The following is a 15,781-nucleotide window of genomic DNA, read 5'->3' on the forward strand; positions in this document are numbered from 1 at the left end:
ATGAAAGCAAATTTCATCAAAGTTTTCGAATGTTGTTGTTGTTATTAATTAATGTTGTTATTGCTCATGTTAAAAATCCACAATTTCCCTGGGTTTCTGGCCGAGTATGCCTGGTGTTGGCGTAATGGTTAGGGTGGCGGGCTTTGGATCCTGCACAGATGTTGAATTAATTCCAGGTGGAGTTAACTCAGCCTGTCATCCTTCCAAGGTCGGCAAAATGAGTGCCAGCATGCTGGTATACTGTGTCGGAGTGGTGACCGGTCCAGGATTGTGCCCAATAGCCAATGAGACTGCTTAAACAGCATCAACACTGCACAGAATATGGTCCCAATATCCTCCTCCTCCTCCTCCTCCTCCTCCTCCTTGCCGAGTTGACATTTTCTGATGAGGCAAATTCTGCATCAGTCGCAAAGTCAACCACCACAATTACAGCATTTGGTTCCCGAACTACGACGATTAAATGTTTCACACATCACCTTGTACCAGCAAGATGAGGAAACCTGCCACCATGCTTCGAATGTGTGATGGTTCTTGAACGACGTCTTCCCAGACAACTGGATGAGTAGACGTGGACCGATTGCTTGGCCATCTCGTTCGCCTGACCTGTCCCAATTGAAATACAATTTATGGGGCTTTGCAAAACTTGTTTACTCATCAAAACCTCATTCTTTGGATGAAGTAACTCTACGATCACAAATGCAATTCATGAAATTACTCGGCAGCAATTGGAGAATGTTTTCAACAAGTTGGAGAATCGGATTGAACGATGTATTACAAAATATGGCGGTTATGCTGAACACTAAAAATTTGAACTGTATCGAGTAAGAACTTGATGAATTATGCTTTCATGCACCATTTATAGTTTCTTTCTTTCATGTTTACATCCAAAAGTTGTAAAAGTTGAAAGTTGCACAAGGACTTTATGGACATCCTGAATATACACACGTCCAGCATACTGTGCTGTTTGTTGAACAACGATTCGAGCCCCAGAAGAGATACTGAAAACGAGAACCTCTCTCTCCCCTCTTTTTCCCCCCACCTCATGAGTTCCTGGAAAGTATGAGCAGATCCTACATCACAATCAAGTCACATAAGCAAATGGCTGCAGGTTTAAATTGCATACAGCCAAAAATGATGCACAGTATTCAGTGCAATAGAATCTCACTAAGATACGTCATTTGGTGTGCCTGTCTGTCTGTCTATCTGTCTTACTGTAATTCAGTCGTTTCTTGTCCAATCTCAACCAAACTTGCCAGGAGGACTAAGGGTCACATGATGGAGGTTCTAGCGACTTCACTTGTCCCCCTCCCCAATGGGATTTTCCGTCTTGGGCAAAATCCGTGTTCAGGTGTATAGAAAGCTTAAGTGGGGTTTTTCCAAGGCCGCTTCTAATAACAAAAGTAAGAACAACATGAATGATAATAGTCCAGATCTAGGAATCCAAAAGTAATAACAACACTAATGATAGTAGCATTATACAGTATTAATGTTATTACAAAACAATATGAATACTAATCACATCCCTCCTCCCCAAGAGATTTTTTTTTCCTCCTTGGACAAACTGTGTTAATGTGTATTAATAGCTTATCATGGCAATTGTTAGTCAACAATGTTATAAACCACAACCATGTATGAACACCTTTTTATACAGTCGCTGCTGGTGTTTAACACGAACCTGAAAAGGGAGGTTCTTAAAGCATTATTTGCTTATCGTATCACCCACAGACGACCTTAAATGAGCCGACTCGACTTTCAAGGCCTCTAGGTAGGCTGCTAGCTCGGCTAAATGATCTTTAGCTAATAAAGGTCTTGAGCAAGTGTGATGTGTGTTGTTGCCCCCGGCATCCTTACACCCCATTTGTGACCTTCATTCGATGTATAACCTGATGCTCCTGTAGGGAGTGGGTGTACTAATGAATTAAATTCAGTAATTCCTCACTTAATATTGATTTGGTTAATGTTGTTTTTCTTATAACGTTACTGATACAATAGGGAACATATACTGTATCCTTTTAACATGGCGACATTCGCTATGACATCGTTTGCTAGTGGACCACAGTGAACCACTTTGGGTCACGTAGATGTAGAGGCGTAAGTAGATGCTGAACCGTTGTATCACACCATTTTGATATTGTTTGAAGTGTGATTCAATCCCTCAGAAAGACGAGTCATACATGCTCAATAAGTGAGTCCGACAAAAAGAAAAAACAAGAAAAACAATTCGTTGAGAAAATAAATTAGAGGTTTTGATGCCGGAAAACAAGCGGTTTATTAGCGGGAGAGCGCTTGGGCTGTCCCAATAACTCCACTACTCTCCCTCCACCCCACCCCAACCAACAACTTCCACAGCCATCACTGATGAGTGTGATCTTATTTCGATTTATTTTATATTTTGAAATATATTTTATTTTCAAATGTTAATTCATTATGTAGAGTGTTTGAACTTTTAATGTTTTTTTTTTTTTTCTAACTCCAGTTTACACATTAGTTCTCATGGGAAAATGTGATTCGCTTAACGCCATTTTCTCTTAAAGTAGTATCTTTTGAGAAAGCAACTACGATGTTAAGCGAGGACCAAGTGCACGGTACTTAAGAGGGAAAGCACAACCAACTATAACAATCACCTTGGGTAAGGCTTAGGTCCAACATTTCAATCAGAGTGGGTCTCATTTTGGGACCATTTTGGCAAGGTGATCCAGGGGGTAAATACCCTCAAAGGAGTGCCATTCTAGTTACCTCCGCCACCAAAGGTAGGCAGAGGTTGCGTTTTCACCTCTGCCTATTTGTTTGTCTGCCTGTGAAGGGGTTATCTCAAAAGGTTGCAGACGTCTGTCTGGACGAAATTTGGTGGACAGATTGGGTGTGTGACGAGGATGAAATAATTACATTTTGTTGAAGATCCGGATCCAGATCCGAGAATTTTTTTCAGTGATTCTTCACCATTGAGTGATAGGGCTAAAAACAATACATACCACGATATCTCAAAACGTTATGGACTGATTCAGACAAAACTTGGTGGACAGGTTGGGTGTGTATGACTGACAAATTGATTCAGTTTCGGTGAAGATTGGAATCCGGATACAAGAATGTCAAATTTTTAAAGCGATTCTTCTTCACCATCGAGAGAAATCACCAAAACGATGTATGGAATGAAATTTCAAAACGTCATGGAGTGATTCAGACAAACTTGGTGGATGAGTTGGGGAGGTGACAAGAACAAGCCAACTCAATTTTGGAAGTCTGGATCCGGATCCGGCCTATCAGCGGATACAAAACGTTAACTGCTCAGCCTGGCAGAGGTACGTGCTCTACAGAGTGCCTTTCTAGCTTTAGATGCTATGCACTGAAAATAAGATGTCTTTGTCGATAAACAAAACAGATTTACTTACAAAAATTGAAATATAATATGTAAGAAAAGGTCATTTTCCATAATCATTGCACCAACACGTACTTCCACCGTAAATCCTGAGTATTCATCTATTTCAAACAAATGCCTCGAAATGTGAGGATTTACAAATCGGAAGTGTCTTTCCAATATACAGACAGTTAATGATAATCACTGTATAAATAAGTTAAACCTTATCTTGAGCCCATCTGCAGAGAGAGGTTTAAAGATTATTTTTAGTGTATTATAGTTGATCATACCACCAAGGTGACCTTGTGCAGGTGAGGATTTGTGATGTAATGTGAATTAGTGATTGCCATAGCAATGTTCTTGCCACTGTAGCTGCTTTGTTGCAATTTTGTGGTCTCAGGAGGGGGAAGTCTCTTGCGATGGCTGATTAATCAGATTCAGGGTTCAGGAATATAGCCTTAAGGACGTGGACCTTGCAGCGTTAATATATCTCAGCATAGATGAAAAGGCATTGTCTTTGTCTGAATTGTCTCATTGTATTGTCTGAAGAAGATTAGAATGGAACAAAAGATTAGAACTTGACCTTGCAAAAATTAGCTAAATGCATTTTTTTTTAAACCCAAAAATTCTGTAAGAAATGTCATCTCTCAACCTCCTTGGTTTAAACATCTGATTAGACCTATCCCTCAATAGATCCCATTTCCAAGCTGACCTCCAAAGCCAGATGCTACAAGAGGTATTCCCCAATTCCATGTACTTCCGAGCACACTACAAAAACAGATAAGACTCACATACACAAACAATGCAGCCAAAGGCATTGCGAGTGGATTATTTTGATGTCATGTCATCTTTCAGAGGAGGTTGTGCACAGGTACAACATGCAAAATGTGCACAAAAATACCATGTGATCATTCACAGGATCCCTTCCTCTCATCACAATACCTTCCACTCCTGCTGAATAGCCCATGATCATGCTATCTGGCATGTATCCAATAATAATCACAAACATGAGTAGCAATGAATCACCTTCCCCTCCCTCAATCATATTTCAATATGTAATGAATGTGCTGCCCATTTCAACCCCTGTGAATTAGGAATGTTCGACTGATAAAGACTGACTTTGTTTGGCGTCAACCACTGACCTGCATGCAACCCATATCCCTGCTAAGAGTGGTGTCGTGGTGACACCACGTTAAGTTCCATTTGGGACGGTTCTGCTTCATGGTTTGACAAAATAAAAACGGTCCTCAATTTACCTTGTGTACCGGCACGTGATCAGAAATGAGTGGTCGCCTCGGGAATAAAAGCGGGCACGTGCCGAAGCTCGGGGGTCTATCGTCCTGAAGAAGCTCGCTGGGAAGTGGCCTATTAAACATCACCTGAGAATGTGTCTGCTCTTGCTTATTACTCCGCACACATAAAGCAAGAAGCGGGGTTAAGCAATCGGTTCACTTCTGTCTGTCTGTCTCCGTCTGTCCACAAAAGTAATTTTATGATTGCGAAACAACTTATTTATATTGAATGTTATATTTTGATTAACATACCCCACCCCCCACCCCCCTACAAGATTTGAACATGAATCGGAAAACAAACTAGCCAGTTAACAGTAGTTTGGCTCTGAATTTGTCCTGATCACACATGCGCAGAGAGGATGGAGATACTTTTTTATTCTGTCTACCTGTCTGGCAGTCGAACAATATTAAAAGTCATTCCAAACAGGAAACTTACTGTTTTTAAGGATGTCATAAAGGACACAAACAACAGGCACAAAGAACTAATGTAACATGTTAGATTGGGTAGTGTAATAGTCACTGCGTCAACGGTGGTAAACTTCAGGATTTTTTTTTTAGACGACCTTTACAATCTTTTATTTTAATTGAATTATTTACTTGAATACTGTAGAACACAAAGCACCGTTTTTACAACTTTCAAAACCCTTCCGTTTAGCAGTACTGTATTTCGAAAAATATTCATGCTCTGAGGGCAAACTATGAGAATCAGTATCAACGCTGTCTCATGCCCTGAGGGCTGCATAACTGTATGAGATTCTTTATTTTGACAAATATGGTGGTGGCTAGCCCTGTTTGTTTGGTGCATCTTTCTATCAAAGATTATTCCAAAATTGTCATTTTTTTTCTGAGAGGAGTTGGCAGAAGGTTTGTAATTGCACAAATGTATGGATAAACCTCGATGCCGATGAAAAACACATCTCGGCGGAGCATCGTCAGCTCGAAAATGTTCCGTTTGATCCATCGGCATTGTATGGTTACACCATCATGCCTGTTGTGCAAGGTTCAAAAATAAAATGCGTAAAGATCGTGCTTGGAAACACAAAGCAACACTAGCAAAGGAGAAGAGGAGACGGCGAGATTCCCAGGCCCACACAGCCATGCGGCTGTCGGAGTCCCACTAAGAAAAGGAGAAGAGACTCCGGTACAGAAAGTATAAGCACGTGTCTGAGGTTTTTATTGCTGCAACCAAACAAGGTCCTGGCTGACTACATGTGTACTTGCTATCATTGTCTAATGTACTGCAATTCAACATCAGTAAGGACAGCAAAGCATCTAAGAAAGTTTGGCTACCTGAGTTTATGCATGCCAGTGTGACGGGGAAAATCTGGATCTGCAAAATCTGTGGTTGTGCTCTAAAACAAGGGGAAATGACTGCTCAAATTAAAACCACCAACTTTGATATTGTGGATATCCAAACGGAGTTGTCGGATCTAAATCCTTGGGAAACTTGGCTCATCTCACTGATGATCCCATTCATGAATAGGGTGGCACCTTCTTGTGGCAAGCAACGTACAATTCATGGAGCTGCAGTAATTGTACTCACAAATCTAAAATGTGTGCACCTTATTAACTAAGTTGCAAGCTCTGATGATCCCTATGAAGCTCAAGAAAAGCAAAAAAATAATAGGATTCTGGGTTTTACCGCTGTTATACCCAGCATCTATTACACCACTCTATTCTCCCTGCACAGATTCATCCTATGTCATCTTCAGTGATCTTACCCATATTCCCGCTCTTGGTATTTTTGGTATTTTTTCCAGAAGTTTACTGCTGTTGATGCAGTGTCTTTTACACCACCTTCTTTAACACATTACATTAGTTCTTCCTGCCTTTTGTTTATGTCTTTTATAACATCCTTTAAAACAGTAAGTTTCCTGTTTGAAATGATTTTCAATTTTGTTTCACTGCAAGGCAGGCGGACAGAGTAAAAATATTATCTCACTCCTCTCTGCACATGCACGATAGGGCCAAATTCATAGCCAAAGTACGGTAAAACTTCCAAGATTCATGTTCCAATTCGTGTTCAAAATATAACATTTGATTTCAATAAGATGATCCTCGATCATAAACTGATAGGATGGACAAACGGTCGGACATGAATCAAAAAGTAATGCTTTTTTGTTTTGCATGCTCGGGACAATAACCCGGCTTACCTGTGAAGGGGATATGTCATTAATTCTCAACATGGCACATGAAGCAATGACAACTCGAGCTAAAAATTAATTCTTAATTTATTATACAAATCGTTCATCCCTTTATTTGGGCGGTGTAAATTGGCAACAGTCCACTGCCTCAGTCGCTAAATACAAATAACACGACTAACGTACATGAAGCAAAAACATGCCGACTGCATATGTGCATCAATATAATACATCGCATTGTGCAGCTCGGATGAATTTCAATTCATCAGTGGGTTGGGGGTGTGTTCAGTTACCAAGTTTCTTGAATAGCGCTCACCAAGTTGCCTAAGCACTCAAGTCAAGTCAGCTCTCCAGCCAATGGGTTTGAAGGCTTCTTAGGCATGCCGCTTCCTTAAGTTTTTAATATCGATATTATATAGCCGTCATTCCCGCCATCCCCGTCATCCCCACCAGCCCCACTGTCCCCACTCCCTCAGTTTTGGGGATAGCCCTGCCAAAGCTTTTGTGAACGTTTTGGGGTCCCAGCCGGTGTCCTGGGGTGGGTGGGACGTTTCATAAATTCCTCAATACAATTATGATTTTGAATTTCGATCCGCGCGAAGCTGTCCTGATCTGAATGTAACGTCAGAACGGTGTTTATCTTCATTTACCTCACGAATGCTTGTAATGTTGTATTTTGTTATATTAATGGTGTAGTCTTAATTTGAGATTGGAGTGATGCTGCTTGGAATTAAAATATAGAGATTGAGTTTAAAGCAGAATGGAGAAATTATGTGAGGGTTTCCACTGGTGACATTCATGGATTTGGCATTTGTAGTTTTGCCATTTTTTTTGCCCAAGTTCTTCACAAACTGGCTGTCAGCAGCTGTCCATCCCCTCCCGTGTAAAGCATGGGTACCTTGCTAGTATAAGATATACATACACATTGCACACGTATTATGTACAGCCTCTCAAATTGTACATGAGCTGCCGGCTACTGATTCTCCATTCCTCCTTTGAATGTCAGATTGTTTCCATCATTCTTTGTGGATAACCCTGAGTAATGTTTAGTCGTGTAAAGGCCCTGTCACACCTTGATGATTTAGCCAGCGTATGAAAATTGCCGACGTCGTATGCCGACGTATGAAAAATTTGTCAAACGCTGGCACACATCGAATACGTTATGGGTAAGTTTTGTATACGTTAAGAGCACGCTGGCATACGTCGTAGTACGCCGAGCTCGTCGACAAATTTTAACATGCTTGAAATTTTTCGACGTATGCCAGCGTATGACTCGCACGTTCGCATACGCTGGCAATAAGTTGTAGGCACGTTACGCGATCGTTGACACACGTCGACACACGTTATTTGTAAGTTACTCATAAGTCGAAACACGTCAAGGTAATGTTTAGCATCAGTGTTCCAGACTCTCTGTTTTGTTTTTTTTTCCTTCGGCATGACGGTGATGTTGACACCGATTTCTAGTGCGGTTATGATTTAAATCGTTGAGCAGCAGCCTATTAATTATATTATATTATAACCGCACTAGAAATCGAAGTGTCAACATCACCGTCATGCCTTAGAAAAAAAACAAACAAACGGGGAGTCTGGAACACTGATGCTAAACATTACCTCGACGTGTTTAGACTTATGTGTAACTAAAAATAATGTGTGTCGATGTGTGTCAACGATTGCGTAACGTGCCTACAACTTATGGCCAGCGTATGCGGAACGTGTGTCATATGCTGGCATATGTCGAAAAATTTTCAACATGCTGAAAATTTGTTGACTTACTCGGCATACTGCGACGTATCCCAGCGTGCTTCAGCGTGCTCTTAACGTATACAAAACTTACCCATAACGTATTCGACGTGTGCCAGCATATTCGGCAAATTTTTCATACGTCGGCATACGCTGGCTAAAACGTCAAGTCGTGACAGCGGCTTGACACTTCGATTTCTAGTGCGGTTATGATTTGAATCGTGTAGCCGCAGCCTTTTAATAAGCTACGCCACGTGATCGTCGGCGATACGCTGCCGCGCTATGCATAAGTTAGACTATCGTTGGGCATAGGTTGTGAACGCCGACAACACGCTCAGCATTCGTTGATATAAGTTATCAATATGTTATCGAAACGTTCTGTGTACATAACTAATACGTTATACATACGTCCAACTCATTATGAATACGTCCAAAACTGGAAAAAAACATCAATAGTTCAGCTAACAAATACGCCAGCATTTTACATATTTGATACCTTGCCATACGCTGGCTAAAACGTCAAGGTGTGACAGGGCCTTTACCTACTACTATATTGCAACTCATAATACTCTATTTTTTCATGAAATATTTGTGTGAGGCTCAGCTAGTCCAGATCCATCTATACTAATAAAAGGGTGTGTGTGTGTGTGTGTGTGTGTGTGTGTGTGTGTGTGTGTGTGTGTGTGTGTGTGTGTGTGTGTGTGTGTGTCTCCTCCATAACTCCAAAACCATGAAACCCAGCAACCTGAAACTTTGCATGCAGACGAAGAAAACTCCAAGGAAGTACAAGAGTGAAACTTGGGTGTTTTGGTTAATTAAAACACCCCTTTTGAAGACAACTGCATTATTTAATGATCTCCTTCATTAGGCAATCCTCGGCCACCTCGCTCTCTGGGTCTTAAGGTGTCTCCTGGGTAACTTGGCTGTGGTCTGAAGCCTCCATGTTTTTTGACCTGCTCAACCATGCCATGACTTGGAACAGGCCACAACGATTTCTTAACGATAAAGTTGACGTTTTCACTTTCCTCACTCATATCGAATGCCTGTTCATCATCGCTACGAATCCTAGTATACATCACTTTTGTAAGTACTATAGTTTTCAAATTAGGACCGTGGAGTGATTTCATGCATTATATGATGCAACTTTCCACGATCTTCTCTCGGAGACTAAATAAAGTATCTCATCAAAATATTATTTTGGTTTTCAGGATCGGATATCGTCCGGATTAAATAAGTGTCAAAATTTGTTGTGAAATCTGATAATTTAAAGAAATAACAAGTCTCATTACTAAGCCGATATACCTATTTACTTTAAGCAAGCAAGCTATGGTTCCTCTTCCTTATATACACAAGAAAATGTGAAATTTCCAAAGCATTAAACTTATCTTTTTCTACTGTTTCGAGAATTATATTGAGTGAACAAAAAAATTAAGGAACGTAACAAATTTACCAGATTCATTGAGCTGTATGATTCAATGCATTCACTGCGAGATCTTGTGACCTGTCCCGCAGAGTGACTGTCTATCCATCGTGTCTGTCAGATCTGTGTCTATATTTTCGGATGTTTCGTGATGTGCTCTACAAGGAATCAAAGCAAATCTGGTTAAAAAAAAATGGACATATTAAAATAAAGTTTTATGCCGTTTGCATGGACCTTCAACCGATGTACCACGTGATACGTGCACAGATGAGCAGGCAAAATGGCGCATTTTCTGCAATGTTTATTTCACAGGCGATTGAACTTTGCGATGTTTCCAGGATTGTTATGTATTAAGCTGCAGGTCTTTTGTAGATGTAGTCATTTTTATTTCATAAATTCATTTTATTTTATTAACTGCTGCCATCAGCGAAGTGACAGATGGTATTTGCTAGTATGTATATTGTGACGTCCACGGAACTTGAACAGTCCCGCCAACGTAGAATGAGCCGAAACGATGGAGGCGATTTATTTGTTTATAACCCAAACATGGCGGTTCTAATTGCTCTACCGCAAACGGGACGAGGAAGATGGCACGAGTCACTTTTCACTGAGTTGATGATGTTTATTTGTTTTTTTAATAATTTTCACTGAGTTGATGATGTTTATTTGTTTTTTTAATAATTACCAGAAATAACAAGACTCGGCAAGAAGAGGGATCCGGGGCGATTCGACGGGATGGTGTGGGATCGGGCGTGGGGAAAAACACAGACAATTCCAATGAATATACAGTTCTCAATCCCTCTAAGGCGCCAAACACACACACACACACACACACACACACACACACACACACACACACACACAAACAAAACGTAGCTATTTCTGGTGGTCAGGCTGGACCGTGGTGTGGACGCAACTGTCCCTGGATCGGCGCCGGACGAGCCGGCCTTGCTCTCGCCAGGGTGGGGCAGGAGAAACCGCGGTGCTGTCGACCTCCTGGTCCTGGCCCAAGTCCGCCCACAGCCGCCAGGGAACCAGCTCCCGCGCCAAGCCGCGAGCAGGAGAGGGAGGCAGGTCCGCCCGCCGCCCGACCCCGCACTCCGAGTCAGCAGAACCCCAGAGCCAACCAAAGCGAGGCACGAGGTTCGGCAAGGCTCCCAGGCACGATCAAGAGCACGATCGACTCAGCACAACAACCAGGACGCTCTCTGCCGCCACAGCTTCCACACCAAAAAAACATGATCGTTCTGGTTGTAATCTTCTTCCTCTTCCTTTTCGACCCCGAACAGAACCTTTTTATCCTTCGTCCTCATCACTCCCAATCGAGCCGTTTATTGGCCCACCGCCATCGCCTTCCGCCAATCGTGATCACGGGGCGGAGCCATCCTCTGCACTGTCCTGTGACGTCACGGCCAGTCTTCAGAGAATACCAAAAGGGGTTTACGCAGACACACTTACCCTATCCCGTGTCCCTATCTAATTACGTGACATTTATCATTTCCCCCCTTGAAGAAATGAACATTTACTAGACAACTTATCACCACTGAATTGCTTGTTATTACATCGAGATCCTGGTAAACTCGAACAGCATGGCATACCTAATTAAACATCCTAATTACCCTTTGAATGCATACCCCCCCTCAAACGTAACAATATATATATATATATATATATATATATATATATATATATATATATATATATATATATATATATATATATATATATATATATATATATACACACACACACACACTATATATACAAGGAAATCTAACACAGGTGGAGGCCATTCAGCCCATCATGCCTGTGGGAACACCATACTAATTGAGCTATTTATCTGCTATATATATATATATATATATATATATATATATATATATATATATATATATATATATATATATATATATATATATATATATATATATATATATATATACACATGTATGTATATTTGTATTACGTACATCTATGAACGTCTATATTTGTTGGGGAACTCTGGGAAGGGTTTGAAACAGCAGAGCACTTACGTTGTGTAGTTCTTCTTGGGTTGTGCTATGCAGCTTCTACGGCTTGAGGAGTGTGGGAGGGGTCAATTGTTTATATAATCCTAGCCACCTGGGTTTAGTTGATTAGTTGAGAGCTGATTGGTTATTCCCTCCATTCATAGGTGAGTTATGGGTGGGTCTTCATTTGTATATATATATATATATATATATATATATATATATATATATATATATATATATATATATATATATATATATATATATATATATATATATATATATATATATATATATATATATATATATATATATTCCAAATCCATGGGGCCCATACTCTGTGCAGAGCGTTGATGCTGCCTAAGTAGTCTCCTTGGCTATCAGACACAATCCTGGACAAGTCGCCACTCTGACACAGGATACCATCAAGCTGGCACTCATTTTTCCAACCTCGGAAGGATGACAGGCAGTCAACCCCACCTCGTATTAATTCAACAGCCGAGTGGGATTTGAACTGTGAGTGGGATCCTTGGATCCTAAGCTCACCACCCTCACATATATATGTATATATATATATATATATATATATATATATATATATATATATATATATATATATATATATATATATATATATATATATATATATATATATATGTATATATATATATATATATATATATATATATATATATATATATATATCTATATATATATATATATATATATATATATATATATATATATATATATATATATTTTTGTAGTTGGTCAACAGTCTGGTAGACTTTAATGGCACGGGGCAGGAGGAAATCTTCAGGTTCATCAGTGCACACCCGTTTATTCGATTTCCAGTGGTGTGTCACGACCCATAATACTTTATTAAATCATTCAGTAAGAAATCAGGTCTCATATTGCATCATTCTTTCACTTCAGAGTAAGTTCAAATTTGGTGGTTGATTGTGGTGAGTCAATTCTAGATTTCAGGATGTGCTCTTGGCATTGATTGGCTGTGATTTTCTGGAGTGATTTGTTTGGCTTTAAGTTTGTGCTCTAGTTTGGAACTTTAGATGTTCTATGTTCCTGAATTGTCCTGAACAGACACAGTGAGTGAGTGATTTGGTATACATGCTGGTAGGTGGATGAACAGGCCTGCACCAGTCATGCTCCAAAGCTGGAAGTGCTGCTTTGTCCAAAATATTCCATGAAGACACTTTTGTAAAGCCTATCCTGCTTTACATGTGGATTGGCTTGGGGGGTTGGGAGGAGAGGGGGTAAGGGAGGGATCGTCACACAGTTTTAGATTGGGGTTTGAGTGTGCTGCTGTCCCATTTCATTTGGTAATATGGTTTCCACCAGTCACGTTGTTTTCCAAACACCATATTTATAATCATCAAAGTGCGACACTATATAGTACAGGTCTGGCAGGTGATGTTAAAGAGGCAAATTACTGGGGTTTACACCGAGCTGCATCAACACCTTCGGATTCGGTATACTCACATATGTACAGAGACGCATTCTCCTCTCGCACGCTATCGTCCAGGTACGTGGGTCCCAGGATGTATATCGGAGTCGACCCCATACCCACCAGTATCTGGGCACACATAAAGAGTGCCAGGAAGAGCGGCTGATGGCCACTGCCCGGAGACTGCCACTTGCATGCGCTTTGAAATGACCGAGCAGGCGGCGACCAAGGGCTCTCGGGTCCACGAGAACGGTTTGGCTCACGGTCCATGCAAAGCCCCGGAGCAACGGTCTCTGCTGAATCGGTGGTCTCCGCAGACTCGTGCCGCATGGCGTCCTCTTGCGTGGGGTAAGAGGGCGCGATGAAATGTGGCAGGGTGAGCAACACAGCACCCAGGGCGATGAGCGCACCACCTGAGGCAAGCCAGCGGGGTCTATGACCGCGGCCGCCATAGTAGCTGACGAATACCACGACCAGGAGGCTACCCACGTCAAAGCTACTCACGAGTAGACCCGCCTCGGAGCTGCGCAGCCTGTATCGCCGTTCCATCGTGGTGATAACACTGCTCAAGTATCCCGAGACCATGAGGGCCTGGATGAAGGTCATGCAGCAGAGGCACAGCAGGAAGAGGCGAGGGTCCGCCAGATGCCAGAGCTTGCATGACACGCACAGGCTCGGCTCTGCTCGAGGCTTATCTTTTTCCTTGGTGGAGACGCTACGCGAAGCCGACCCCCGTGGCCCATCCAGCTCTGGCAAGCTTTTGGACTTCATGTCCAACTCACAGGACGCAGTGTCCGGCACACCCGTGGGACCCAGCACCGGCTCGCCCATGGCTCTGGATCAGTGTGCCATAGGAGAGTGCGGTCCTTCCCAACTGCCAGCCCAGGTAGTGCTGCACCGGCCTTGCTGCGTTCCTGAGTGCATTTCCGCAGCACGATTTCCTTCCGTGCACGCACCCAAACCTGATCAGCTCCGTTTTCCGAGCGAGCGGACAGTGCACGGGAGAACCGGCAGTTCATGCAGTTATGCACGAAGCACGGCCGCTCCATCCCGCAGAGAGAAACGCAGAGAGCGGCGCCGCAGAACTGTTGGGAGAGCTCGCCATTGGGCCCCCGTGCTTGGCGCCCCGCCTTTAACGCCCCTCACTTGGATCCCTCCTCTAGATCCACATCCTTATCGCTCCTCACTTGGATCCCTCCTCCAGATCCACATCCTTATCGCTCCTCACTTGGATCCCTCCTCCAGATCCACATCCTTATCGCTCCTCACTTGGATCCCTCCTCTAGATCCACATCCTTATCGCTCCTCACTTGGATCCCTCCTCCAGATCCACATCCTTATCGCTCCTCACTTGGATCCCTCCTCCAGATCCACATCCTTATCGCTCCTCACTTGGATCCCTCCTCTAGATCCACATCCTTATCGCTCCTCAATTGGATCCCTCCTCTAGATCCACATCCTTATCGCTCCTCACTTGGATCCCTCCTCCAGATCCACATCCTTATCGCTCCTCACTTGATTTCTTCCCTTGAAGTCCACTCCCTGTCCCGCACTGCACTTGTATGTACCGCAAGATGTTTCACATGCTCATTCCAAACTAATGGTATTTCTCCAACTTCCAGGTGAATACCTGTCTGCAGGCCACTGAGCCTCGTGTGTTGCAGGTGAAGTCCAAAATAATGACTATACCAAGACATATGACCAAGCTCGAGTATCAGCATTATTGCTTTTCAATGTTGGGACGTTATTTTCACCATTGCGTAATCGATCCATTCATTCATTGTCTGCCATGTACATGTTATCCGCGATTGTCATAATCAATTGTGATTTTTTTTTTAATCCTATGGTGATGCGTTAGAGCTGGCCGTCTATTTATCACCAACTCAAGGTTGCGGGGAGGGAAAGGTGGTGATAAACAGATCATTAAAAATGAAAAAAGAAAGATAAAGGAGGGAGTGAGGAGATAGAGGGGAGTTTAAGGAGAGCATAGTTAGAGGAGTCGAGAGAAATGGGGAAAAAGGTTGGGAGTCAATAAGTCAGCAAAGGCAGGGGATTTGTACAAGGCATAGACATGGATGGTCAGGGAGAGCTTCAATCCCAAAAAGATCCATACTCTGTACAGAGTGTTGGTGCTGCCAAAACAGTCTCCTGGGCTTGAGGGCACAATCCTGGACAGGTCACCACTCCGACGCAGGATACTTGAATGACTCAACAATCACAGCGAGCTGGTACTCATTTTGCCAACCTCAGAAGGATGGCAGGCTGAGTTAGCCCCACCTGGTATTAATTCAACAGAAAAAGTAGGATTGGAGTTCAGTACTCTTGGATTAGGATCCCAAGCCCACCACCTTAACCATTA

General features: G+C 42.3%; 1 protein-coding gene across 3 annotated transcripts in view; it reads right to left on the reverse strand.

Annotated features, from left to right (window-relative positions):
- Positions 1-14,618, reverse strand: part of SLCO5A1 (solute carrier organic anion transporter family member 5A1) — a 98,176-nt gene extending 83,558 nt beyond the window's left edge. The window contains exon 1 of one of the 3 annotated variants that reach the window (XR_015051372.1): positions 13,458-14,615. Coding sequence is in view for 2 of the 3 variants with exons in the window: in XM_085855450.1 (XP_085711576.1) it covers positions 13,458-14,253 (796 nt within the window). In the remaining variant the exon portion in view is untranslated. Of the gene's footprint in view, positions 1-13,457 lie in introns of all 3 variants that reach the window. The other 2 variants (XM_085855450.1, XM_085855451.1) reach the window with 2 other exon arrangements.
- Positions 14,619-15,781: the final 1,163 nt, after the last annotated feature.

This window comes from Eptatretus burgeri, chromosome 14 (genome assembly GCF_056783735.1).
Source record: "Eptatretus burgeri isolate ZD-2024b chromosome 14, Ebu_testis_v1, whole genome shotgun sequence".
NCBI classification, from domain to species: domain Eukaryota; kingdom Metazoa; phylum Chordata; class Myxini; order Myxiniformes; family Myxinidae; genus Eptatretus; species Eptatretus burgeri.